Source organism: Astyanax mexicanus, chromosome 5 (genome assembly GCF_023375975.1).
Source record: "Astyanax mexicanus isolate ESR-SI-001 chromosome 5, AstMex3_surface, whole genome shotgun sequence".
Classification (NCBI taxonomy): domain Eukaryota; kingdom Metazoa; phylum Chordata; class Actinopteri; order Characiformes; family Acestrorhamphidae; genus Astyanax; species Astyanax mexicanus.
In genome coordinates this window covers 21,319,254-21,344,788 of record NC_064412.1, presented here as the reverse complement: position 1 = coordinate 21,344,788, position 25,535 = coordinate 21,319,254, and the positions used below count along the sequence as shown (strand labels likewise).

Here is a 25,535-nt window from a genome sequence, read left to right as displayed (position 1 = left end):
AGATAGTTAGGAACAGTGAGTGGGACTAAATCTCATTTCATTAAATGCAATTTTTAATTGCCTACAATAAGTTAAGTTAATGTCAACCTACCATTGTGAAGAGCAATATAACCTGTATGGTAATGTCTTTATATTTATATTTATTTATAATCTTTTTAGGCCTAATCTAAGTCTGGAAAACAACTCCTAAAGTATTTGAAAGTTTCTATGCTGTGTCAAAAACAAGTAGAAGTGGATGCTTTAGACTAAAACATACTTAAGTAAAGCCAAAATGTATATAAAAGTAAAAAGTCCTCAAACAAAGACAAATAATCTTATTTTTGTAGGGTTGGGCGATATGTCCCAAATGTCAAGCATTATATTGTATGCGTTACATTATTACTTAGATTTACAGTTAGATATTTAGTATTTAGACAGAATTATACAGCATGCTATTTTTGGTTTTAGAAATACATACTATATCATTACACTTTGTTAAACATCCGCTGTGGGCATTTATGGTAGTTTTTCATATCATCCAGATTTAATTTATGTAGTTTTTTATTTTATACTGATATAAATTTGGTTGAAAAATCTACAGTAAAATCAACTGACTAGCAAGGATAAAATGGTAAAAGCTCAAGGCCTGTGAGCTGTGACTTCGCAATAAAAGGGATAAAAAAGTAAAGAGTGTGTAAAGTATAAAACACATGATTTTTTTTATTTATTATTTATGTTCACCCTAAATATACTAAATTAGTAGAGAAAAGTAAAGACTCTTTGTCCACCTCATCATTTTCTTTAAACAGTGCAAAATACTACCTAATTAAAGACGTTGTGTGCTAGGATCATACACTGACCTGACCTACTTTCTAATCAGTCGCAGTATCAACACCCAGTCAAACTTCCACAGCTGCTAACAGTATATTTTTAAGCCCCAGTTTAATGAAAAGCTGGTGTCAAACCCAACATCGATACAGGAAATCCAGCTGTTTGGTAAAAATACATGCCTGTGAGTTGTGGTTTAGAATGAAATAGTGCCTTAAGGGAATGCTAGTAGTTCTGCCTTTGCACCTGCAGAAACCAGGCCTAGCTGCCTGATCAATTCTACCTCGAGTTTTCAGAGTTACGTTAAACCCAGCAACCTTGCCTTGTGGAAAAAGTGGTCCTGCCAAGAAATCTTGTTCCATTTCCTTTCATAAAAGCAACACTCTCCTCACACATGGCTGCCTGTATGATGTGTGACTGAGACGTGGTGAAAGCTGTCAATGTCTTTTAATTACTCCTTCAATACATAATCTATAAAAAGCAGGTGGAGTTCAACGTATGAATAGCAACTTTGAGCTGAACAGATACGTAAAAACTAAACTGTTTAAGACTGTAGATTTTAAAGGAGGGACAGTTGCATTATGTGGTAGTAATGGCTTTCAAAGCTCAAAACACACAATTAACCACATATACACTGTAAATCTTAACTGCTCCTTAGTTTGTTTAGCTTATTTAAAATTAATTTGCTCTTTTTGAAAATCTTCCTGATTTCCGAGATTTGTGTGTGGTGCCTACAATAAAATCTTTAGTTCTCCAATTTTTCCAAAGCAATCAGGGCCAGACTGATCATATACTTTAATCAAAAATATGAAACGTCAAAATTTACCACTGAGATTTATAAAATACTGTAGTTTGGGCCAGGCAATAAGTTAATTAACTCAAGATAAATCATAAAAGAAGAGTTGAGTTACACACCCCATTCATTTTTGCAAGATCATATTTTAGCATATTTTGACTTAAGGTGAATGTATTTAATTACGATATACTGACTGAGTGACTTATTTTAGTGAGTGCTGTTCAAAGACAGATTTAGTCAGTAATTCAGTCTATGTGCCCTCAAGGTGACATTAACAAACATCATTACCCAGCCGGAAGCACTGAGGAGAATTCTCAGAAGGTAAATTAAATGGTTTGGTTAGAATCTGCAGTTTAGAACTACTGTACAGAGGAACACAATAATATGACCTCTGATACAATCTAAATCTAATGTGTCTTTGTTTTACAGAAGGGGGAACTATATGCTGTTAGCTGCACTGAACAGCTAATACTAATACACACAAGCAACACATACAAATCTATTTCAAAGAAAGAAATGTAATTTATTTAAAGAATTCATTAGTTAAAAACAACCCCCAGACTGTGTGCACTGAATGGACTGGATTTTATATCTATATATTCAGTTATAACCTACTGTGCATTGCCATATGTCTATAGTGTAAGTTATTGTAAGATCAATTAATTGTACATTTTCTATTTTATTTTATTTTCTACTCTGTTGTAAATTTTGTTATCTGCATACTAGCGGGAACTTGCACCCACGTTCTTCACTCACCTGTACATCTGTGCTCTTGTGATGTGAAAATAAATCTGACTTGATTTGTTTTGTTATGCTTATACAAGTATCCGATCAATGTTAATTAGCATTAAGAGGTTTAGGCAAAACTAATTTTAGTACCAATCGCAGAATAACTGAAAGCTCAGATGTCCAATATAAATGTACAAGTTTAATTAATTAATTAACCGTAAATTATCACAATTTTACGTCAGGAAGATCACATTTCCCACCCCTGGTAATCATACTAATAAACAGGCTTAGTTTAATTTTAGGCTTAATGAGAGACAAAGCTCACGTCATATTTAACCCCAGATTTCTGCTACTTTACTGGCATCTTTTATAGCCTCATCATGGTCCCATAGGGGAATGTAAACCATCTCATGCTGTTTTTATTAGCATTTCGCATCAAAGAAGCTCAATCCATTATATCCCTTTGGTGAAGGTGGGGCAACAACAGCAGCTTGTAATGGCTCAATTTCATCAGGCACGTGGCCCAGGCAGTTTTCTTATGTAAGTTTTTTGTACACCCAGTCTCAGTGTCGGCTGGTGTACTGAAGCTATGCTTGTTAAAGCTGGGTGGAGAATATGTGTGTGGGACACAAACCTGGTATTTTCTTCAGTAATGCATTCGACTTGGTTGCTATTTATACATGCAGAACAAGTTGTTGTTAAGACGGGGAATACTTCCCTGGTGTCCGCATTCAGCTGCTTTAAAATGGAAAATGGATTTGTCAGATGGTAAGCAGCAGAACCGTGGAGAGCTGGGTGCCTCAGATATTTTGAAGCTCGAATTCAAATTACACACCAAGCTTCAGTGTATCATTATGCCGGATATCACTGACGTCCCGCCAGTCATTCCCAACTGAGCTCCTGCCCAAGAGGCCTGCATCACTAACCTAAATGTCCATGATTTCAGATGAAAACAACTCTGAAACCTGTCATCACTCATGCTTATTCTTAAAAGTTTTGATGTTTAACTAAATGTTTAGGACTGGAAAAAAGATTTCAGATTTTGTGTTTCAATGAAAATATGTTTATGAGTATTTGCAAACATGTCACTGACTGTGGGCTTGCACTTTAATTTCTCGCTCGGCAATCTTCAAATGGTTAGAAGTAAGGATGGGTGATATGGCCCTAAAATAATATCACAATATTTCATGGTATTATCGCGATAACGATACTCTTGGCAATATGACAAAAAAATACAAAAACTTTAGCAGATTTGTAACAGATGTCAATGATTCAGAATGTCTTGATACTAATAATAATAATGCACTCCAAATATCTCCATATATCCAGGATTAAAGTAAAATAAATGATACTGGACAGATATAATCTGTCTCTAGTAGATATTTAATTGGAAATGAGAAATGTGTAAATTTGTTTTGCTTAAAACAGCAAAAAAGTAGTACCCTAATGTGATAATTAGGGGTGAGTGTAATGGCACGATATTGCAGGGTGTAATATTGTTCACGATATTCAAAAATGTTGGTGATATTATCGCGTACGATACGATATGGCACACAACTCACTTTTGTTTCCTTAAAGAACGTGTTTTTAAAGGAGATGTGAGTGTGAAAACGATTTTTAAGGTCTACAGATTTTTATTTATATGATGTAATAACACATCTATTATTAGTGTATTGTAAAAGTTTTCTATTGCAGCTTGCGATATCGATTAGTCCTTTATGTGACTCAAATTTAGGGGGAGCTCAAGAGTAGATATTTCAAATGTCCATAGTGTTGCTTTAACTACCATAATATTTTCTTTAATGAGGTTGTCAAATAAAATAAAAATAAATATCGAAATTATAAGTGAATGGTTCGAAACAGTTAACTTGCTAGTTTTTACTAAAGTCATCAGTAAATTTGTAAAATTTTGTAAAATTCTGTATCTGAATGTGTGTAGCATGTAAGTACAGGTAGTGTATTGAAATTTACAAACCTGTTGTATGTAAGTGTGATCATTTAAAACACATGTAAAGGCCATACCGGGTGCCTTTGCCTGTTTCCAGCAGTAAGGTCATGACCCATGTCTAACACAAACGAGAAGCATGCCATGACACACTAGTGCACCTTGTTTAAACCAGACCTTGGCCATAAAGACAGTTTTACAAACACAAAAAACTTTAAATCAGGCTAGAATTCCACTTATAAACATCACAACACTTTAATGTGATAATGTGCTGGATACTTAACTAGTGATCATTAACTAGTATTCAAATTTGTTGACTGGCAATGAAATGTGGGTTTGATTTAATGAATGCTAAACCTGTCCTTACTCTAAACAAAATCCTAAATCTAATAATTCTGACATTTACTAAATTGGAAACACTACAAACATCTTTAACTCTATATAGGGAATTACCAAAATTATGTGACCATAAACATTATTATTTGGACCAAAACTATTTTTTTAATTAGTATTGCATTACTACTCAAAATGGTCACACTAAAGTACTAAACTAAAGTTTGCTGTAAATTATTTCATTGGAATAATTGACACAATTGGAATTGTGTCAAGGTCTAGTTTCTCTATTCATTTTATCATTATGAACCGTAAAGTGGTTATGTTGGTGAAACTAATGTCACTTGTGGTAAATTACTGTAACTATACTAAACAGAAACCTGAAGAATGCTACAAGAATAAGAAAAAGGGAAAAAAAAGAAAAGTAAGACTATGTTTAAAAAAAAACCTAGTGAATGCATTTTCTTTGACTTTACTAAAAGATTAAAATTATATAGAAATCTGAAGCAAGCACCACATCTTGCAAGCAATAAACCAAATTAAGCACTATGATTTACAAAGTTCAGAGACATAAAATACTCTTACAGATGGCGTCCATATTGGTAAAGCAGTCCAAAACAGCTGGGTTTGCATCAGTTCACTGTGCAGTAGGGATCAAGTATCCGTTTGCTCTGGTATCCACTATTTTAGCCTGCCATGCAAACACTAGCCCTTCCAGAGAAAGTTTTTTTAGCGCAAAGAAGAGAAATTATGGCAAAATAGAGCACAAGTAATGTATGAAATATATGAAAGTTCTCAGACAAACAAAGAAACACATACCCTTTCTCTAAAATCCTGCTGAAGATGTTTAAAAAATAAGAAAGACAACATTTTCCACTGTTGTGAAGAATAAAAATAAAACTTACTGTTTGTACTCCACTCTTCTCAAACCATTTGTCCAGAGAGATCTTAATCCCAACCAGCGTAAAAGAGGACAAAGATAAAATCCAAGCAGTTCCTTTCTCTCTATATTCTCTCAGACCTCATATCCAGGCACACTGAGCTGATGTAAGACAACTCTGGAGAAGAAAAAAAAGAGAAGGGGCAATGAGAGGGAGAGAAGGAGGGAGGGAGAGAGAGGGGGAGTAAGAGAATGAGAGAGAGAGAAAAGAAAACTAACATACTGAGGATTCTTGGGTACATGCCAAAGTCCCAGAATTCCTCATGCCATACAGCAGGTTTCAATTAAGTCAGACTCCAGTGACCAATCAGAGAAGTTTTTTTTTCTTAAATGTATTTTTTTTGACAGCCAATAGAAAACAGAAAAGATCATTGTACTAATATTTATAGAGAGCAACTAGATTTTTAAAGCAATGTTGTGAATCACTGTTGATAGACACTACAGTAGTGAATGACTAACACTGATGTATGAATATGCAGAGTTCCAGAATAACCTTTTTCACAACAGTCCCAGAATCGTTCCAAAGTTTTCTGGCAAAAATCGCCCGTTTAAATTATTTTTCCCATTATTGTTGTATTATTCTACAAATATTCCTGACTATAGGCCCCTCCTCCTCTTGCAACATTACCAGCAAGGTGGTTGGCTCTATTTTGAAAGCCGTAATTTTAGCCGAAACAGACTATTCGCTAAGAATTAAGAAACTTTCCTCATATTTCAACCTCATAAACAAAACAACAATTTCACCTCACACAGATTCACCATACTGAAAGCATCTGAAAAGAGCTTTAGTCTCATCCAATGCGCTATTTTTGACCGTCATTGGGACCATGTTATTCTGGAGCCCTGAAAACATACTGGAATTGTTTGAAATACATTTTGAAATTAAGAAAAAAAATGTGTAGTTTTTTATTACATTTAGGGACATTTCTCAGAGAGGCATTACAACATTTTAAATATCGATTTTCAATTGAAAGGAATAAATAGTAGACTCTATGATTAGACTTGTCCTGTAAACTGAACCATAATCATGTTCTGGTCCTGTTCTGTGTCTTTCCTAGTCTGTCTCTGTCATTTCGGTCCTCCTGTCTATTTATTTTCCCTTAGATTCCAGCAAGTGGCTCTGTGTTTTCCCTGTGTCTCTTTCTGAGTGTCCTCACCTGTGTTCCCCCACATGACTGTAATCTATAGTTCCACCCCCTCGTTATCTGTTTCCCAGGTGTCTTTTGGTGGATATATACCCCAGTGTTTCCGCGTTTCCTTTGTCTCTTTGTTGGATTGTATTTCAAATAAAATTCTAGCAGCATTTTTTTATTTCAGAATACACTGACATGGAATAGAAGTACATTGATAATTAAGTGGAAACCCCTGACACTTGTATAAGTTGTGAGGTGTTCTCTTGTGAGTGAGGCTAAACACTAGTCAGCATGCTCATGGCAAGGTGACGTAAATGATCAGAGAGACGCCTAATAGTTGGTGACCGATTAATTAAACATTCAATTTCATAAGTTGTGGCAGAATTTTAGCATGCTTCGATCCATGATGTCATGTGTACTGGGAACATGTCATAAAATGGCAGTGTCTACATCTACATTCAATGTAGGAGATCCCACAGGCATAGGTCAATACTTTACCTTACATTGAACATGGCAAAAGTCATGAGTGGTACATATTTGTAACTTGAAAAAAATATAGATAAGGCATAAAATTAATTTAAAAAAAGCAAGGAAAGAATTTTTTTAAAGATACAGACCTTTCAAAAACTAGTTTTTCCATACACAGTACTGCTTACGTGAGATTTATGCAATTTCACATTTTCTGCTGGAATTCCTCTTTGACCTCTCTTTTATTCCCCAGAACCCTACAGCCCCCATTTTTGAGCCGTACTCATACTCCAACGTAATGCGAAAAGCACATGGCAGTCCCCAGCACCACATTTTTCTTCCCTTCTTTTTTTCTAGCGATCACGGATAGTTATGGCCAGGAACATATACTCAATTATAATTTATGGATAGAAAGCAGATACAGAATAACTGTTCAGTGCAGAAAAGGAACTGCAAATGTAGAGTGGGATTGTGTTAAACGTGCTATATATATATATATATATATATATATATATATATATATATATATATATATATATATATATATATATATATATATATATATATATATATATATATACACACACAATCCTGTGTAGAGTCAAAACCAAAAATTTCTTAATGTACCTTTTACACAATAATGTACTCTCAGAATTGGGTTCATTCTGTGTCATTTTCAATGCATTGATGTTTTTTTTCTGTACATATAAGACTTGTGCTTACACAAAAAGATATCATATATTAATGCTCATTTAAGGATATCCAAGCAATAGTGGTCATATTTATGTGAACTAGCAAATACAGGAGCTCTTTTTTATTTAACAATGAGCTCATTGACTTTGTGCTTAAAAAGGACTACATGAATATATGTGTAACTTCCATCAGTTGCTAAGATGATGAGATTTGTACAAATATGTTGCACAAATAATCAATTTAACTATAATGCAGGGTTCACATTACATGTTTATACATAAATGGCAAACTGCTTTTTTTATGTGTTTGTTTTAATAGACACTTTACCCTAAAACTGTAACTTTAGAAGACATATATATCACCTTTAAATAGTTTTAAAAATGTAAAAATAAAAAACATAAAAGTGTACTTATTATAGAGCCACAATCAACATTCATTCTGTTTGACAAAGTGGTGAGCTGAAAAATCCATACTTGAATTTAACAAAACCTTTTCTAAAGTTTATTTGCTAGGAAATTTTACTGGGCAATAAGATGTACTGCAAAGGAATAACAAAGAGGAGATGCAAAAAGGAGCTACAATAGAGAGCCAAACAATAGAGAGAAAAACCAAAAAAGAAAAGAGTGAGAGAGCACAAAAAAAGAGAAAAGCAGAAAGGAAGAGGGAAAAGGGGTAGAGAGAGAGAGTCTCAGACTGCACGTTGCTGAAATGGCTGTAGCGTGTGGTGGCTGTGCAAGCACTGGCCAATCATAACCTACCTCATAAACGCTGTGCTGGAAAATCTGATTCCACTCAGTCTCAGATGCAAAAAACATACCTGTTAAACATGCACACACAATAGGAAACTACCAAAACCTTTTTCAGTTGAGTAAAGAATGTATTTACTTTATTTACTTATTTATTTGTGAAAAGATTGATCAGACAGGAGGAGTTTACAGTAGTTCTCATGCTAGAAATTCTATTTAACCATTTTCTACTTTGTACGATTCTGTTATTTGATAACAGAAACAAAGCCAACAATCATTTATTTGTAAAAAACAAAAAAAAAAACAGAAAAAAACAACAACTTTGCATACTTGTCAGAACAAGTGTGTCCTTCCTATGAAGAACATTTAAACAAAGTAAAGAATCAGCGTATAAAAACAGAAAACAAAGAGGCACAAAGCATTTACCCCTAAACTTAATCAGTGTCTTGGAACATAATTTCAGATGTGGTAAAGCCCTGATGATGAGCTGCACCAATTCAGAGAACCACACGGTCTGTACCGAAAGCTTTTTTTTTTTTTAACCCATGTACCATACTTTTCATTGCATCACATTCATTCATTTATTCCAAAGGTGTGTACACATATAAATTAACAGCTACAACACATATCCCCATTCTAAGAAACGGAAGGAATTGATATAAAAATATGTTTTAGCAAAATAAATAACTTCCTTCATATTATTGCACTAGAATGTCACAGTCCTTTCAGCCTGGCAGGAAGAAAGTCGAAGGAGATGAAAATTGCTTCCAAACAGCACAGCAGCCAGCTTGCAGTTTACAGTCCGTTTCTCACTTGCTCATGGACATCGCTTTCATCGATGATCAGTGCAGGGTGGAATTCTCTGCCTTTCACAAGATCCTCCAGTCCCTGGGGAACAAGATTTGTAATGGCACAGAATACGTTACGGATACTGATTCCAGAAAGAACACTTTTATTCTAGCTTTTTAATAAAAGTTACAAAGAGAAAATAGAAGAACCAAAATACTAATTTAAGGTGTCATTACCATTTAAAAAAAAATATTTTGCTAGTTTGGAACCTCAGTTTGTAATTATTTGGGAAGAGACTGAATAGTGGGGAGATCATTTGAAACTTGCAATGATTCCACTGTTTAGCTCTGAAAAACTATACTAATTTTTTTGAGCCAAAAAATCCATACTTGTATTTAACAAAACAACAACCTTTTACAAAGAGAAAACAACAACAACAACAACAACAACAACAACAAAAGATCAAAAATACTAATTTAAGGTGTTATTGCCATTCATAAGAAATATTTTGCTAGTTATTCAGGAAGAGACTTAATAAAGGGAGGATAACTCTGCGAACATTAGTCTGGAGTTTAGGTGACTTCTGTCTTAGGAAACCGGTTCCCGTCTCTAATAAGTGGAGTCAGGAAGAGGAGCTTACAGTTTTAAAAGTTGGGAGACTGGTTGTGGTGGAGGGTTTTGATCATTCGATGTAAACATATGAATGAGCTAAAGATCGTATTCAAAGGATGTTAGATTAAGAAGAGAGACTTTGGGTATGGTGCTCCTTCCAAAATGTTGTTATTTTCATCTTAGTCCTTTATTAAAATATATGGACAATATTTTGGACTGTGGTATATTTTGGGCTTAACTTGCTTAAACAACCTTCACTGGCCATGTTGGTAGTTGTTTTAAATGTTCTCCTCTAGTAGCATTTGTTTTCCAGACAATGCTGCATTTGTATTAATTTAATTTTATTAATAACTAGTTTCAGATGTTTAGATACAGTACCTTCACCTCTTAGATACTGTTAAAATAAAGATCAAATATCCAATCCAGATGTTTAAAAAGATAAACGAACACACAAACAGAATCTGATCCCAGGCACCCCTTACCTCTCCTCCATAGGACACAAGTGGAGAGATCTCACATTTGATTGGCAGGTCAGTGCCGTCCTTCAGACTGTAAAATATTGAGAATTAAAACCATTAAATCATATTACTCACCACAGCTGAAAGACAGAAGAAATAATTAAACAGATAAATCGGAAAGAGTTGAAGTCGGATAAACTGGGTAGAAAAGGAGTCACTGGAGCCACCTAAAAACCCATTTCACTCACAGCTGAGTAAACAGAGGTGTATCAGTTATGAAAGACAGGAACAGCAGAAACAGTGATTTCACATCATTCAGAATATGCAAAATCTAAGCTCTGTTACTGGTAACTGAAAAGATGCGGTTTCCATTGGCAGTTAAGAGACGATTGATAAAAGAAAACTTGATTATAAGCAAGAAAGCAATTATAAGCAATGAAAATCTTTCTATTACAGTACTGAATGTATGAATGAAAATATTTAAAAAGAGCCAGCGCTGATTGCAAAACAAGCAGTGCCCTGTTCCCAGCATGCACCATTCTGCTGTTAGTATTTAAGGTCTGGATGAGAACGAGTCAAAGGCAGCAGGTTGAGAACACCAATCCCCCCAGCCCCCATCAGGAGAGCAGAGATCTCCCCTGCAGGCTACTGCATTCTCTATGGCTTACTAAACTGAGTAAGGGAGAAGCAAAAGGCCCATCACCATGCACTATATACAACTGTGGAAATAGTTACTTCTGGCTGCCATCAGGTGTGTGTGTCCCTGCTGGTCCGTGTCTAGAAATGTTACACAGGAAATAAAGTGTGAAAAGTGTGGACTGAGCCATAAAACACTGTGGACATGTGGTGAAAACTGAAGGGAAATGTGACTTGCTGTGTATAAACATTCATTCTAGGGTTATGTTGAACCTGTTTGGACCTCTCTTCTACATAAACGTCTGCAACACTACTTATTAACACCAGAAGGAGATGAGTGTTTGGTCAGTCAATGTTCAACTGCACGGGACTGTGAGAGAACAGAGAACAAGCTACAGAGCGTGTTTGTGTGTGAATGAGTTACAGGGTAGATAAACAGTAAAAGTGTAAAAAAAAAAACAGTAAAAGTAAAAAAAAGAAGAACAGGTGGAACTGATATGAATGATAAAATGTGTGTGTTTGGAAGAAGATGAGAAAGAAATGGAAGGAAGAAAAATAGCTGATGTGGCTATTTACCTGAATATATTAGACCTATGTGGATGTACAATGAATATTTAACTTTAATTGTTAAGTTGTCTGACCAAAGGAGGATGGGTCCCACTTATATATTAGCATTGATAATATATGTCATAGCACAAGGTACATGTGAGCTTTAGTTCCTCCCAAGGTTTCCTCCTCCTTCAGAAGAAGTTTGTCTTTGCCACTGTTGCTCACTGGGGGTCCTATGTTGTATGTTAAATTTCTTTTGTCTGTAAATGACACTGTAATCATGGTGATATATTGCCATACTTTGCAAAGCGTTATATTGTAAAACTCTAAGCAAGGCCAAATACTGCATTTGTCAAATTTTACCTGTCGAAATATAAAAAACACCATCAACCTGATAAAAATAAATGTTTTTATGCAGTCAGCACAGTAGGATCTTAAACAGAGTACAACACTGCTAAACCACTGTCTGCCACAAATCTTTACATTAACAATGTTAATTAAAAATGAACAAATTCTGCATTCAAAACCAGGCATGAACAAAAATGCTAGGACGGTATTAGTGTGCAGAACTGCATTCTAGTGTCCAAGTCTACACTCCTAAAAAGAAATGTTTCTACCATAGTGATGCCATAGAAGGAACATTTTTGGCTCCACAAAAAATCATTTTTGTAAAAGAGATATAAAGAGATCTATTTAAACCTTTTTTCCAACCTATTTAAACACACACACATGCATCTCTTACAAACAATCGTTCCTTATGGAGCTAAAAGTGATTTTTCAATAGTATTATTCAAAGAACCATTTAAATTACCTTTATATCTCTATACATGTACATACCTTTCATGTATATACGATTGAGTGTATGTGAGTGTGTGTCTGTAAACACATTCATCCAGCATACCTGGGAATAGCAGGCAGGCGCGTTCCATTTTCGTCAATAAAATGTCCGCCTGCGTTGAGGATCCAGCGGTGGTGCAGGGACATGAGTGCTTGTCGAGCGGTGGTGGGGTTATCCTTCCCCTCCTGACTGTCTGCATTCTTCAGAGGAGAAAACTCATCCTCCCTCAGCACCTCGTACACCACAAACATCCTGTAATACACACACAGGCATACACCTCACTAACGGGTACTAAACACTCAATAGTTTACCATCATTTACAGGGACAAATAGATTGCGTTTAACAAACATAACAAGAAGGCTGTAAATGCTAAAGGAAGTGTCTTAGACTTTGATGTGACAAGTGACATACTTATTTTCAACATAAGAAGTCATTTTAAACTATTTAAATTGTTAGCCCCTTAAGCTAAACTGAAACAAAACACTATATGTGTCACTTTTCTGGACAGGGATTTAGACTAGTCCTAGACAAAATTTTCTCTTTAGTGAAGAATAATTTTTAGCATTCACATTTAGCTGTAATCTGTTAATTACAGATTGTTATGTACAGTACTGTGCGAGACTAGCATTATTTATAGTTATTATACAACACTGGTTTGGTAAATCAATGTCTAATTGTGTAAAATCAGGCAATCAAACTAGTGATAGACATAACCACATCCATGCGCTGGACCAGATCCATATCCAAACAGCTAAATATGATATTTTATTGTGTATTCTGTTTATCGTTGGAGTAAACATTGGGTTTATGTACCAAAAAATGTACAAAAAATGTTTTTTTGTTAAAAAAATAGCAATATGCTTGAAATGTACCTAAACACACCTCACTTCCAAACTACCATGCACATTTGTGTTGATCAATTCCTATATAAGTCTTAATTGCTATATATAATTGCTATTTAAACAATGCATTCCGAAGGCGTGAAAATAGCCCCAAAAAAGTACTGTCTGTGCTGCAGTATTAAAAGGACATGGTTAAGTTTTGCAAACCATTCCAACTCTAATGTAGTACAAATGACTCATCCACACCTGCCATTTCTCTGAGACAGGTTACAGGAAAGTTTACCAAAAAGGAACAAAAAAAGGAATAAGACACTAACTTGGCAAATTGGAAAATGTCGAAAACAAATTTTTCCATCTTAATTCCGTTGGGTTTGTCAGGTGAAATTAGCTGTCCTCGAGTGTCCACAAAGGGGATTTTCTTCTGGGCCACATGGTGCTGCAACTGCGGCTCATGCATACTGACAAACAGACATAGAGGGAGACAGACAGACCAAAAGACAGAGAGAAAGAGACGAGCAGGGAAGTGAAACATGTTCTTTCTATTAGAATATCATAAAAATCACAATAAGAGAACAAATCTGGCAAAGTCATCATGTGTTTAAAATACCAGACACACAAAAACTGCAGATGTTCCTTCCTTGACTTTACCTCATATTCTCTGAGCACATTAAAGTCCGTTCCATTCTCCTACTATTTACAAGATGGCAAAGCTCATTGGAAACAGCTCATAGAAATAGCTGTCCAGTTTAAGACGTTAATGATGCATTTGTATAGAAACCAATTACACCCTGAACTGCAATTTAAGCCAAAGTATGAAGCAATTAATTCATATTTTTACTTATTTCAGTTCATTTACTATAAACATATAGATTTAATCAAAATAAATAAAAAACATTAATATAGTATGTTTTTTTCATCAAAAATAGTTTTATGCAATGTAGTGACTGACTGACAGCTGACTCACTTGACGACATCTTTCAGGAAGGGAAGGCTGAAGAAATGATTAGCTACATTGCTGGCACTGAACAATAACCGGCCGTCGCTGCTCCGCTTTTCTGCTGTGGACAATGTGATTTCACTGTACTCAACCACTTGGTAACGCCCATCCACTTTACAGACCACACCCACTGCCTCAGTCGGATTGGTTTTCTCCACAACCTGCAAAAAAAGCCACAATAAGAAGAAGCGACCATGAATTTCTTAGCATTTTATAGCAAAATACACATTCTGAATAATTATTTTTGAGAGATGTCACGTTAGAACCGCTTTCTTTTAAAAGGAGATGTGGGAGTATTACACATGTACCCGCATATCTATCACAAACAAACATATTATATTACAATAAACCAAATGAGCCCTTCCAATTAATAACCATATATTGAACATTTCTCCCTTTTGGTAGAAAGCTGTTATTCTTTCCTTTTTAATCTGAACAACAGTTTTTACAAACATCATTTATTAAGACATTAACAATAGTAAAGAAAATAACTGATTCCTCCAAAAGGAATCTAAAATATGGTTCTGCTATGCTTTCAATCAATTAAGCATTTGAAGCACATTTTTTAATTTTAAAATTGTATATAAGGAATCCTTAAATCCTTAAATATATTTTAAACTTCAGAAAGTACCGTATATAATCTCTTATTTGATTCACAACGCTTGGACCAAATCCTGGTTTAGCCATTATCTATGATGAGCAGTCTGGTTTCTTATTAAATACCTAGAGAATTCAAATATTATTTTAATGGCATCCAAACAAATAGTAACTTTGTATATAACTAGCCTCTAAAAAGTGTTTTAAGTTGAAAATATGAGAAAATAAAACTTTTAAAACACTTCCAGCTCTGCTCATTAAACTCTAACAACTGTTTTGTTCTCATACGAAAAGTAAAAGAAGACGTTTCCCACTCTTGCAACTTATTGCTCCTAAGCCCAGCTTCAGACTTGAGTGAAGAAGAAGACCACACACTTCATCTAGTTTTCTCCATGCCCGGAGTCTGCATTAAATTAAAGCAAAGGCAGAAGGGGAAAAAACCCTCCATCCATCTGCAAGTAACAAATTACAAAGTTCTAAGTTGATGATGGGTTAGGATGGGGGAGGAGGCTAAAGCCACATTAACTGCATGCTTCACAATTTATGAGGGGTGGGTGGGTTCAACGTTTCTTACAATCGTGCCTCTGACATGAAGGGGCTGTTTAATTACTAGTGGAATTCAGAGACTTGTAGTGGTCTGCTTTTTTTTTCAGCTAAATTGAGGACCGTATAAATCTTAGCAGACTGTCAAAAACCAAATGTTTATATTCACTATAAATTTTAACTTGAAGGTCAACAATAACATCTACAACTATTGTTGCTTAAGCAAATGTTAGGACACTGCAATAAAATCCATTGGAGGAACTTTGACACTGAATAATATTACACAGCGGAGTTTTCCATTTTTTACAGTGTGATGTGAAGCTGCCAGATTTTACCCTCGATTCACTTTACTCCATTTAAAAAAAAAGAAAGAAAAATCCACCGGAAACGTTGGCAAGCTGTTTCCTAAGCACCTCACAGGGTAAAGCACATCATAAGCTGACTGACATTTTTAAACCAGTGGGGACATTTTCCTCGCCTGCCTTTCTGCTCCAATAAAACCGATATACAAGAATGACCTACAAAACATCTGCGTATGCCACGAAGAAACAAAATAGGGAATGTATTGGTCTCTCTCTCACTCTCCAAGCCAAAGCTCTGCCAAGGGTCTTAAAACGATGTAAAACGATGTGCCAACTACACTTTCAAAAGAGAGGACCAACGGACAAATGCAAAGAGACATGGTGGAAGGGAATGTTTTCAGATGAAGAGTATTTTGAAACTAATTATGGCTAAGTAAGTTTAATCATATCAGTTCCAGACCAGTGCATTCATGCTGAAACTTCCCTGACAGTTATAAGGAGAGGCATTACCTGTCTTTGCAAACAATTAGAAGAACATTTAAAGCTTCGTAGCGTCATAACACCGTAGTAGCACTGTCATAGCACATAGTACTGGTAAAACTTGCCGATATGATATGCAACAATATACAGGATTTATATTTCAACATATCACAATATACTGTGATACTTTACCATATAGTGATACCGTATTGTAATATGCGATTGTTTAAGTCACATTTTCTACACTATTTTTTTTTTTTGTATAAAAAGTATTTAAAAAAAAAAACACCAAATATTTATAAAATCTGAGTAAAAGAAAAGTTTACTTTTTACCCAATCAGAATAGTGGGATCTAATGACAGAGTACAACACTGCTCTCTAGTGGTCAGAGTTTAAACACAACACAAAACAAACCACTGTCTGACTGTCAATAAAATTCAATACTGTGTTTTTAAACATTCTACTTCAAAACAAAATATAGCCAAACTGTCTAATATTAAGCTAATTATCAACATATCAGGGGAGTCTGCACTTACTTAATGCTCAAACGCCTTGAGATTGATAAGGTCAAGCAGTTTGTAGGACTCAGAATTTGTACTAGCTGATTAGTTAACCTGGACTACTCCTCCCATAACAGCTTCCTCAATTATGAATCACATTGATACCTTATACAGGACGACTGCTACAACTTAAGCACTGCAAAACTAAATGCTAAAAACACTGTTAAACCAAAACAAAGTGTACATGCCGGTTATGCATGCAAACACCACAAGGGCCAAATAAATTTGAGTTAGAACATTTTTTTCTATAATAACCACAGCACACTGTAAAGTAGTTTTCCTTCAGCAGCCCTGGAACACAAAGACACTATCCATTGTTAGTGGCTAAGTGCTTACAACGAACCACAGACTACCTTCTATTTATTCCTAAGGGATGAACATTTGCTTATTAAAGAACCAGTGTTCAGTACGGACTAATTGTTTCCCAGTTCTACTGGCCATCAAACATAGTTAGTCAGACAGCTGTATTGAAAATCAAAGCTTTTGTAAAACTACTAAAAAAAACAAAACAAAGGGTGTTATTGTAAAATAATCTTCCAGCCCCTGAAACAGAAAAGTCTAAAGAAAGAAAAGAAAAGAAAAGAAAACAAAGAAAAGTATTATAAGAGAGAAAGTGCCCCACCTAGTGACACATCAAGGATTGTGCAGGTTTCTTTTTCACGTTTAAAATGAGCTTAGGGTAAGTAAAAAGATTTGTAACTGAAAAAAACATTTTCATCTGGCGGGTAACTAGAATCATTGTAATCACAAGAACTCATTTTGATTGAGAAAGACCTCTGTGGTTGTGCAAGAGACCTCCTGCTGTTCAAACCACTTCTTTTCAGATGCCCGGAAGAATAGAAGAAGTAGAGTCTGGTAGAAGTCACATTGTTTAAACACACTGCCCCAACCAACCCACATAAAAAAGGACAAACAATTCCCCTCAATATTATTGATAATGCCTCAAAATTGGATTAGATTATGAACAGTTTAAATATCTTTAAAAAAACAAAAAAACAAACAAAAAAAAAAAAAACACAATACATAAATGTTTAAACAGCTAACATACCAACACCCTCAGGGTCTGAAAAGAAATTAGGTTGATTTGTTAATATCTACAATAAGTCTAATCATCTCATGGCTTTAAACAAGGCTTTGTATGTTGCATTCTGCTTTAGAGTTAAATGTGTAATGTCCATTTATAATGAATTCAGGTCTAACCACAAATTCCATTACATTCCTTTGAAGATGATGAATCACTTTGTGCTTAACATTTTTAGCTCCACGGAAGTCCTCCCAGTGTATTTTTACCACAGAAGTCTTTTCATGGTATTTCTGTGTATGTAAATATAAAAAAAAATACAATGCACACTGACTGAGGAATGTTGAGGAGTGGAAATGTGACTTAAACACCAATTGTGTCGGTTTCCTCACCAGGTATATTAGGCCCTGACCTGCACTACATTTATTTTCCTATTCATAGAAAATCTCCATTTAGAAAGCTGTTTGGTCCAGGTTACGCATACCCCCTTTCTGGGATTATTCTTTACAGAGAGAATAGGCTGTTTTTGTTACTCTGCCTTTAAAACTGAAATACGATCACTGTTCAACAAAAAAAAACATATCAATTTCCACCTTCAAAAGGGAGACTTTACAAGAGAAATGTCAGTGTCGTACAGAAAAGTTACTGGGTTCACAATGGGAAAACTAAAAAAAATAAAGGAAACAAAGGAGATACATGTTTTTAATTAAACTGTGGCAATATGTTCTGATGGATACCTTGTATTGTGTCTCATTCAAAAGCAGCTGGGTCTGAAACACTCCTTCAAACACCAGTGTCAATGGAATAGGTTAATATGTATACATATACATAAATTCACTGCTTTTGTCATATAACGAGAATAATAGCAGAAACTTAGTTATGTTTAAAAGTTATCAAACTTTCACTTCCTCAAATAGTGAGAAAAATTTACTTTATGATTTATGATATGGAATTTTTAAAACAATGTTTAGTCCCTGTGAAAACTCTGTTTTGTGAAAACTGGGTATTGGCACTGACCTTCGCACCACAGTCTGCTCCCTTACGCACACAAAAACCAATAAAGGCTGGGTCTGCCACTTTCACCAGGATATTGTCCACGCAGTAGACATAAATGTAGGAGATGCCTCTCCTCTCCATGTCTTCCACAATCTTATTTGCTGCCAGTGATCTGTAAAGACCTCCATTGCCATCTAAAAAATATTTTTTAAAAAACACAATTTTTTGTTAGACAGCAGCAAACAAACTACAGATTGGAGAATTTATCATAAAATAGTAAATAGTATGCTTGATGTACAAAAAAACAACTGTCAGTTATATATTAAGTAAAAAAAGGTTTTGGCCAGACTGACATTATGTATTGAATTAGAAAATAAGACAATAGAACATAGCAGTATGTGGAAAGTAACATTGCTAAGCATTATTATAACAGAAGTCTGCTTAGGTCTGTAGTTCTCAAAAGCAACTCAACTTTAATACAGTGATGATACCAAATGTGGTTTTAAGAAGAAAAGTTACAACAGACCAAACTATCTTTGCTACTTAGCAACATGATAAAATATATAAATCCAGACTGTTTGAACACATTTCAAAATATGACTTTTTTTGAGAACTCTTTTGAGAATATGATGTTTTTGAGCCCTAGAGAAGAGCCTAGAGAAGAGCCAGAGCCCTAGAGAAGAGCCAGAGCCCTAGAGAAGAGCCAGAGCCCTAGAGAAGAGCCAGAGCCCTAGAGAAGAGCCACAGCTATCACACACTTTATATATATATATACTGTACCTGGTGCCATGGCCAGTTTCCCTTTGTCCTCAAGTATAATTTTTCCATTGAAGTCCATGGCTGGAAGCATGCCTTGCTGAAAGAATATGACGTTCTCTTCTTTAAGGCCGAAATACTTGTGTTTGGAGAAGAACTCTTTAGTGGAGTCCATTGTTCTGCCACTCGTCATAATGTACCTATGAAACCAATTACAGTTACAATTAAATAGAATGTGATTTCTAATTCATACAGTTCATACACAACTGTATACCGGTATGTGTGTTTGTATGTGTTTATAATAGTATCAAATACATTACTGTTGTTAATTTGAAACTGATATAATTCTTTAAATACTCTTTACACTCCAATAGCAACTAATAAATGCAATGCCCTGACAATAAAAGAAAATGAATTGTTTCTGTGGAGGCCACACATTGGTCTGTCATGAAAACTGTATATCGTATGGACAATATACTGTTCCAAACAAAAAAAACAACATTGTCACTTTAAGATAAATTCATTGCGTTAATAATACTATAATACTCCAATACTATAATAACATAATGATGCAGAACACATTTTAATGTACTTTTAGTAATTACGAATATTCAGACCATATAATTGGAATATAATTGTTTACAAATATTTGAAATAAATAAACCATACATTAAATAAAACGTACTGATATACTAATTCATAGTAAAGAGCTCTAGTTGCCAAGAAAACACACTGGGTGATACTGAGGTCAGCAAAATGATTAAGGTTATGTTTGTACATTGTGCGGTAAGTCAATAACATAATGTTTGTGACAGGCCTATCCAAAAGACTGTTAAAACCTGGTCCAAACAGTTTATTTCAGAATTACTGGAGCTTTCAGACCAAATAAAATGATTGAACAGACTACTAAAAGCACAAGGAACAGATTACAATCACAGCCTATTAATGAATAATGCATAATCATGACTAACAGAGTGGGCGAACAATCCTAATGACAAACTGAATTACAATGCATAGATAATACATGCACACACCAAGATTAGCATAAGGTGTTTCCTCATTCAATGCAGATTTGAATAGCTAATAAATACAGGGAATTTCAGGGGAAAGGTCACAGAATGTACTTCCTTATGAGAATCATTGTGCACTGAATGATAATACAAGTGCACATCTGGTGATAAGGATGAACATTCACTGTTAAACACTGACACACACGTCTGACCTTCAGAACATAAGCCTGCTTTTATTTTTTTTTATTTATTTTTTTATTTTGTTTTTTTTTAACACAGCCACACTTTTACAAATCTTACTAAAGTGCAATGTTACGTCTATTATGAAGAGAAATTACCTTCCTTAACTATAAAAATGACTTGTCAAATACAATAAATGTTGAATAGAATTGCTCAGTTTTTGGAATAAATGGGGTCAAGGCTTTGCTTTTAAAATAAAAGGTGACTAGTTTTGTTTATAGATCACATTCAGTCAAACAAGCAAAAATATAAAGTACAAAATATAAAGATATATAAATATAAACCCAAAATTCAGACTTATTTTTACTTTACAGTTTTTTCACTGTAATCAACCATTTATATTTTAAACCATGTCTGTATCCCTGGTACCATTAAGGTCTACTTGAGATGTCCTCATAATGTTCTGAAATAATTTTGTTTGCAGTTTGCATTAGGCTAATTGGTGGAATATTGACATTCATTACTAATTAGCCATGTCAGCCTTCAACCTTCTAAAAAGGTATACACCACAAATATCTTGGTAAATTGACTACATTTTGACCACTTTATCATTTAATCACGTGCAAACCCCAAAACGTGCATCTTACCATGGAATGCAGCACTTCGTCTTGTGATTGTTCTCTGCTAGTTGCTCCAGTTTCAGGATGCGCTCGGCCTGGATCTGAAAGAGGGTTTTGTGGGATGGCAGGCCTACGTCGTACATGCCTTTGGGGTATGGAACCCCTAGTCGTGTTCCCTGACCTCCAGCCAGCAGTAGAACTGCTACTTTGTTCTGAGAGATACAGTGCAGGCCTGTGCAGAGGGATGAGAAGTTAGGTCAGTACTGGACTGAAGTTGTTGCTGTTGCTGCAAATTTATATTAAGACAGACAGTATGGGTTGCGGGTGGTCAACCTTTCCCTAATTTTCTTTATTAAACTAATACTGCAGAGTCTGTAAAGTGTTCTTTGGTAACAGGGCTGAAAGTACTAGTACTAATTATTAGTACTAGTACTAATAAAATAACACATACTAAATATAGAGTACAGAAATGAGTTCTTCAGAAGTCAACCTCACTAAAATGTATTTATTCTTATAGCAGAGAGGACTCCATTGTGTCCACTAAGCATATACTGCGTAGCAACAGCCCTGCTTCAACACCTGGTCCAAGAAGGACCAGTTTATACACTGGGGAGAACATTCAGGTGAGTAAAAACAAGGCAGGCAGCTAACCAACTCTATTTTGCTCAGCAATTTTAATAACGTTAAATGACTTTGCCATAGAAACAAGAATAATTTTTACTACATAACAGTATTTTAAAATGGATCATTATCACCATAGATAATGACATTTATTAGACCTGGGCAGTTTATATTTCAGCTGACCTATAGTCCCTTAAATCTTTGTATTAGTGTGATATAAAAGCATAACTGTCTGTTGTTCTGATTTGTTTCCTCTACTTTATATGCATCTTTGGGTTTATCAAGGAGTCATTACCTTTTTCATGTTTTCGTAACGTTGTTGTTAAAGAATTGGCATGGTTCTTAAATCATACATTTCATAATTTATTGTTATTAGTTATAAAAAAAAAAAAACAGGTTGTGCCAATCAATGTAAAGTTAGTCAACTGTAGTGTCTATTATTCTTGGATAATAATCAAAATCAAACTGAAGAGGACATCATGTAAATAAAGAAGAAAAAGACCACAAATCCTTTGAAAGCATAAACTCTCCTGGAATGAAATTCATAAACCATGCATTTCTGAACTTTAACAACACAGTATGACACGCCTTGATAAGATGGTACATACTTATCTTACATAAACTGCAGTTAAGTTTATTACTATCCAGTCCTACTTAACCTCTAGCACGTAACCTAGGTTTCCCTTCCTTTCGAGAATACACGCACACAGAGAGAGAAACAGGGGAATTTTGCATTCGGGAAAAAAATCCATGACCCTTAGGTCTTCAGACTTTGGGTCTTATGAAACTATGGAGTGATTAAGGCTTCACACAATGCTGAGTGACCTCATAAACGCAGAGGCAGGACCCCACTTACGTCAGTCCTAAAAAGAACCAGATGTTCAGGTCTTATAGTGAGTCCAAGCACAAATGGTGTGGGCTGCTGGGACAAAACCCAGAGAAGGATTCAGCTCTTGTAGTCACTTCAATTAGGACTTTCTTCCCTGACGTTAATCCTGCTATTTCACAATTGTTGTTTTTTTATCCCACTGAGGAGGAGCTTTTGGCTAAAGCGAGGCATGAGTAACAAATTAGGCCAGATAGATACTACTTCAAACTAAATGACTGAAATGGGACAAGAGGGTTGTTCTTATAGCTCCACTACACCCATGTAGACAAATAACAAACCCACATAGCTACAAGTATACAGCATTCAAGTATGCATTTAATTAATATGTATTTTTCTGAGATTCGCAATATCTAACCTTCCTCCTCCCAGTCTTTCAGAGACTCTCGATCTCGGGTCACACTGCCCAGGATCTCCCGCGGCACTGGCTCCATTCTGGTGTCCACATTGTCCTGCTTGGTCTGGGTAGAAGTCTTCATAGCATTCGTAAAAAAGCAGTTGATCTCTTTAAAGTCCATGTTCTCCAGATCAGAGACCAGGTCAGCTTGTTCTTCAGGGCTGAGCTGGTCCCAGAACTGCAGGAGGTGGGACTGCCCAGCCTCAGCAAGTCTCTGTGTGAGTCTGCTAATGTCCATGTCTCACAGGGTCAGATCTAGAAGAAAAACAAGCAAGAAACTATCAAAATACAAGCACTAACTATATATAATATCCAACAATTGTTAGTAGTAAGGAGACATCCATTTGTTTTGTTGATCCAGATTAATATAATAACTGAATCTTTTGTTTTTGTGCTGTTCAGAATTACTCATAAGCAGGACAACTTTTTAACTCTCCATGGCATGAATTATGTTTTTGGGGAGGAAACTAAATCACACCACTAATCGGGAGATTTTTTATTTTGATAACAAGCTGACTATTTGAATCACATCTGCTTTATCAAGAAGGCCTTAACAAAACTGATGTACATAATGTTGCCCAAAGGCAACAAAAAAAACTCACTTGTTTTAGTAAGCTTACAACAACACGAATGTATAAATATATAAACAGCCAAATGTGCTTCACTACATATCATTGCACATATATTTTTATGGCCCACTTGTATGCCTCATTGTATTGGATGTAGAGATACTGTGTAATAATATATTTTAAAAAAATTAAAACACATAAATAAAGTATGGTATGGAATAGAATAATGCAAAAACCAAGAGATGGTTTGTCGTCTGAGGGCAACATCATGCCATGGAGGGTTAAGAGATTAACAGTCAGTAGTTTAGTACATGTCTATGAGAAACAGTTCTGACAGTTCTGGCTGAGCTAATGCTGATTATAATGAGTCCTAATGGTGACTATTCATTCACGAGAATCAGCTCAACCAACTAGTTACATCTACATCTTTAACAGAGTCTCAGACATACGCCAACTGTAACTACATTAGGTTAGCTAGCATTATATCTACTGTACTGACACGTCTCCACTTAACACAGTCAGGAGGATTTACTAGACATAGATTTCAGCACCCCACAGCAACCAAAATACAGTATAACTAGCTTGTTGTCAGTGTGAAACCACAGCCTAGCCAGCTGCTGTTATCAATATAGGTGAACAACATCAATAATGATAATAAAACTGCTCTCCGACATAAACTCGAACTGGTTTACCAGCTAACCTGATAAGGTTTGCAAGGAAATACAATCTGCCTGTATGAGCTGAGCTGTGCTGAGGCGCGTGCTCTCTCAAAACACAGAGATTTTACACCCCTCATCTGAAATAACACAGGTTTTCTAATAATGTTCTTACCTTCAGTGTAGCTGACAGTCTCTAAAGCAGACTTCGCTTTCCCGTCTTTCAAAACGCGCTGAGTTACATTACACTACGAGAAAAGCCGCCTCCCGTTTCCGTCATTTGACGTGGCACCGATAGCGTGTGGGAACGCCCTGAAAAGAGTCACAAGGGATGCGCTCTATTAGCGCACTTGAGCCCTACATAGGGCGCCTATCCAGTGTTTAGCCGTAGTTTTTGAAACGTGCCCTGTGGAGTCCCTAAAGTATGTGATGGCAATACTTAGAGACACAAACCCTTTAACTGTTTAATTTAAACTAAGGTAACAGGTTTGTATATCAAGCGAGCAATTTAACAAATAAACCGTGGGAAGGGACTAATAAATTTATGGAGAGATGTATTAAATTGAGCAAATGATTAAATTAACAGAACATTTGAAGCAGCTCTAAAACACAAACAATATGGAGCTTGTAAGATGGCATCATGTAAAAAAATACAAAAAATAAAATAAAATACTGCTTGGTCACAATTTATTCAAGTATGGGAACAAGACAATTAAGTCGACAATTAATTATATATATATATTTTTTCACTTCGTTTATTTTTTTGTTTTACATGATGTCATCTTAGAGGGGAATACTTACTACTTAAGTATCTCTTACAGGTTTGTGCAACTATACAAAATCATAGTTAATGAATGTTTTATACTTTTAAATATAGAATTTTCAATATAGAATAATTCACATTTATTCATTATATATATATATATATATATATATATATATATATATATATATATATATATATATATATATATATATATATTATACATACTTTAAAAAAGGTACAGTATGCAGTATTTTCCTATGTGT

The 25,535-nt window shown here is 35.1% G+C and overlaps 2 protein-coding genes across 6 annotated transcripts in view; both read right to left on the bottom strand.

Annotated features, from left to right (window-relative positions):
* ddr2a (discoidin domain receptor tyrosine kinase 2a) overlaps nt 1-5,691 on the bottom strand; it is a 47,348-nt gene extending 41,657 nt beyond the window's left edge. For all 3 annotated transcript variants that reach the window (XM_007258365.4, XM_007258367.4, XM_007258366.4), the window contains exon 1: nt 5,516-5,691. The gene's annotated coding sequence lies outside the window, so the exon portion shown is untranslated. The remainder of the gene's footprint in view (nt 1-5,515) is intronic.
* Nucleotides 5,692-8,731: 3,040 nt separating this feature from the next.
* The window catches only part of uap1 (UDP-N-acetylglucosamine pyrophosphorylase 1), a 38,337-nt gene continuing 21,533 nt past the window's right edge, over nt 8,732-25,535 (bottom strand). The window contains exons 1-11 of one of the 3 annotated variants that reach the window (XM_007258362.4): nt 24,682-24,800; nt 23,243-23,536; nt 21,405-21,609; nt 19,592-19,767; nt 18,833-19,005; nt 14,280-14,473; nt 13,633-13,773; nt 12,536-12,724; nt 11,185-11,226; nt 10,474-10,540; nt 8,732-9,478 (exon numbers count right to left, since the gene is read on the bottom strand). In XM_007258362.4, the coding sequence (XP_007258424.3) occupies nt 9,386-9,478; nt 10,474-10,540; nt 11,185-11,226; nt 12,536-12,724; nt 13,633-13,773; nt 14,280-14,473; nt 18,833-19,005; nt 19,592-19,767; nt 21,405-21,609; nt 23,243-23,519 (1,557 nt within the window). In that variant the 5' untranslated portion in view covers nt 23,520-23,536; nt 24,682-24,800 and the 3' untranslated portion in view covers nt 8,732-9,385. Of the gene's footprint in view, nt 9,479-10,473; nt 10,541-11,184; nt 11,227-12,535; nt 12,725-13,632; nt 13,774-14,279; nt 14,474-18,832; nt 19,006-19,591; nt 19,768-21,404; nt 21,610-23,242; nt 23,537-24,681; nt 24,801-25,535 lie in introns of those variants that run through there. The other 2 variants (XM_049479364.1, XM_007258364.4) reach the window with 2 other exon arrangements.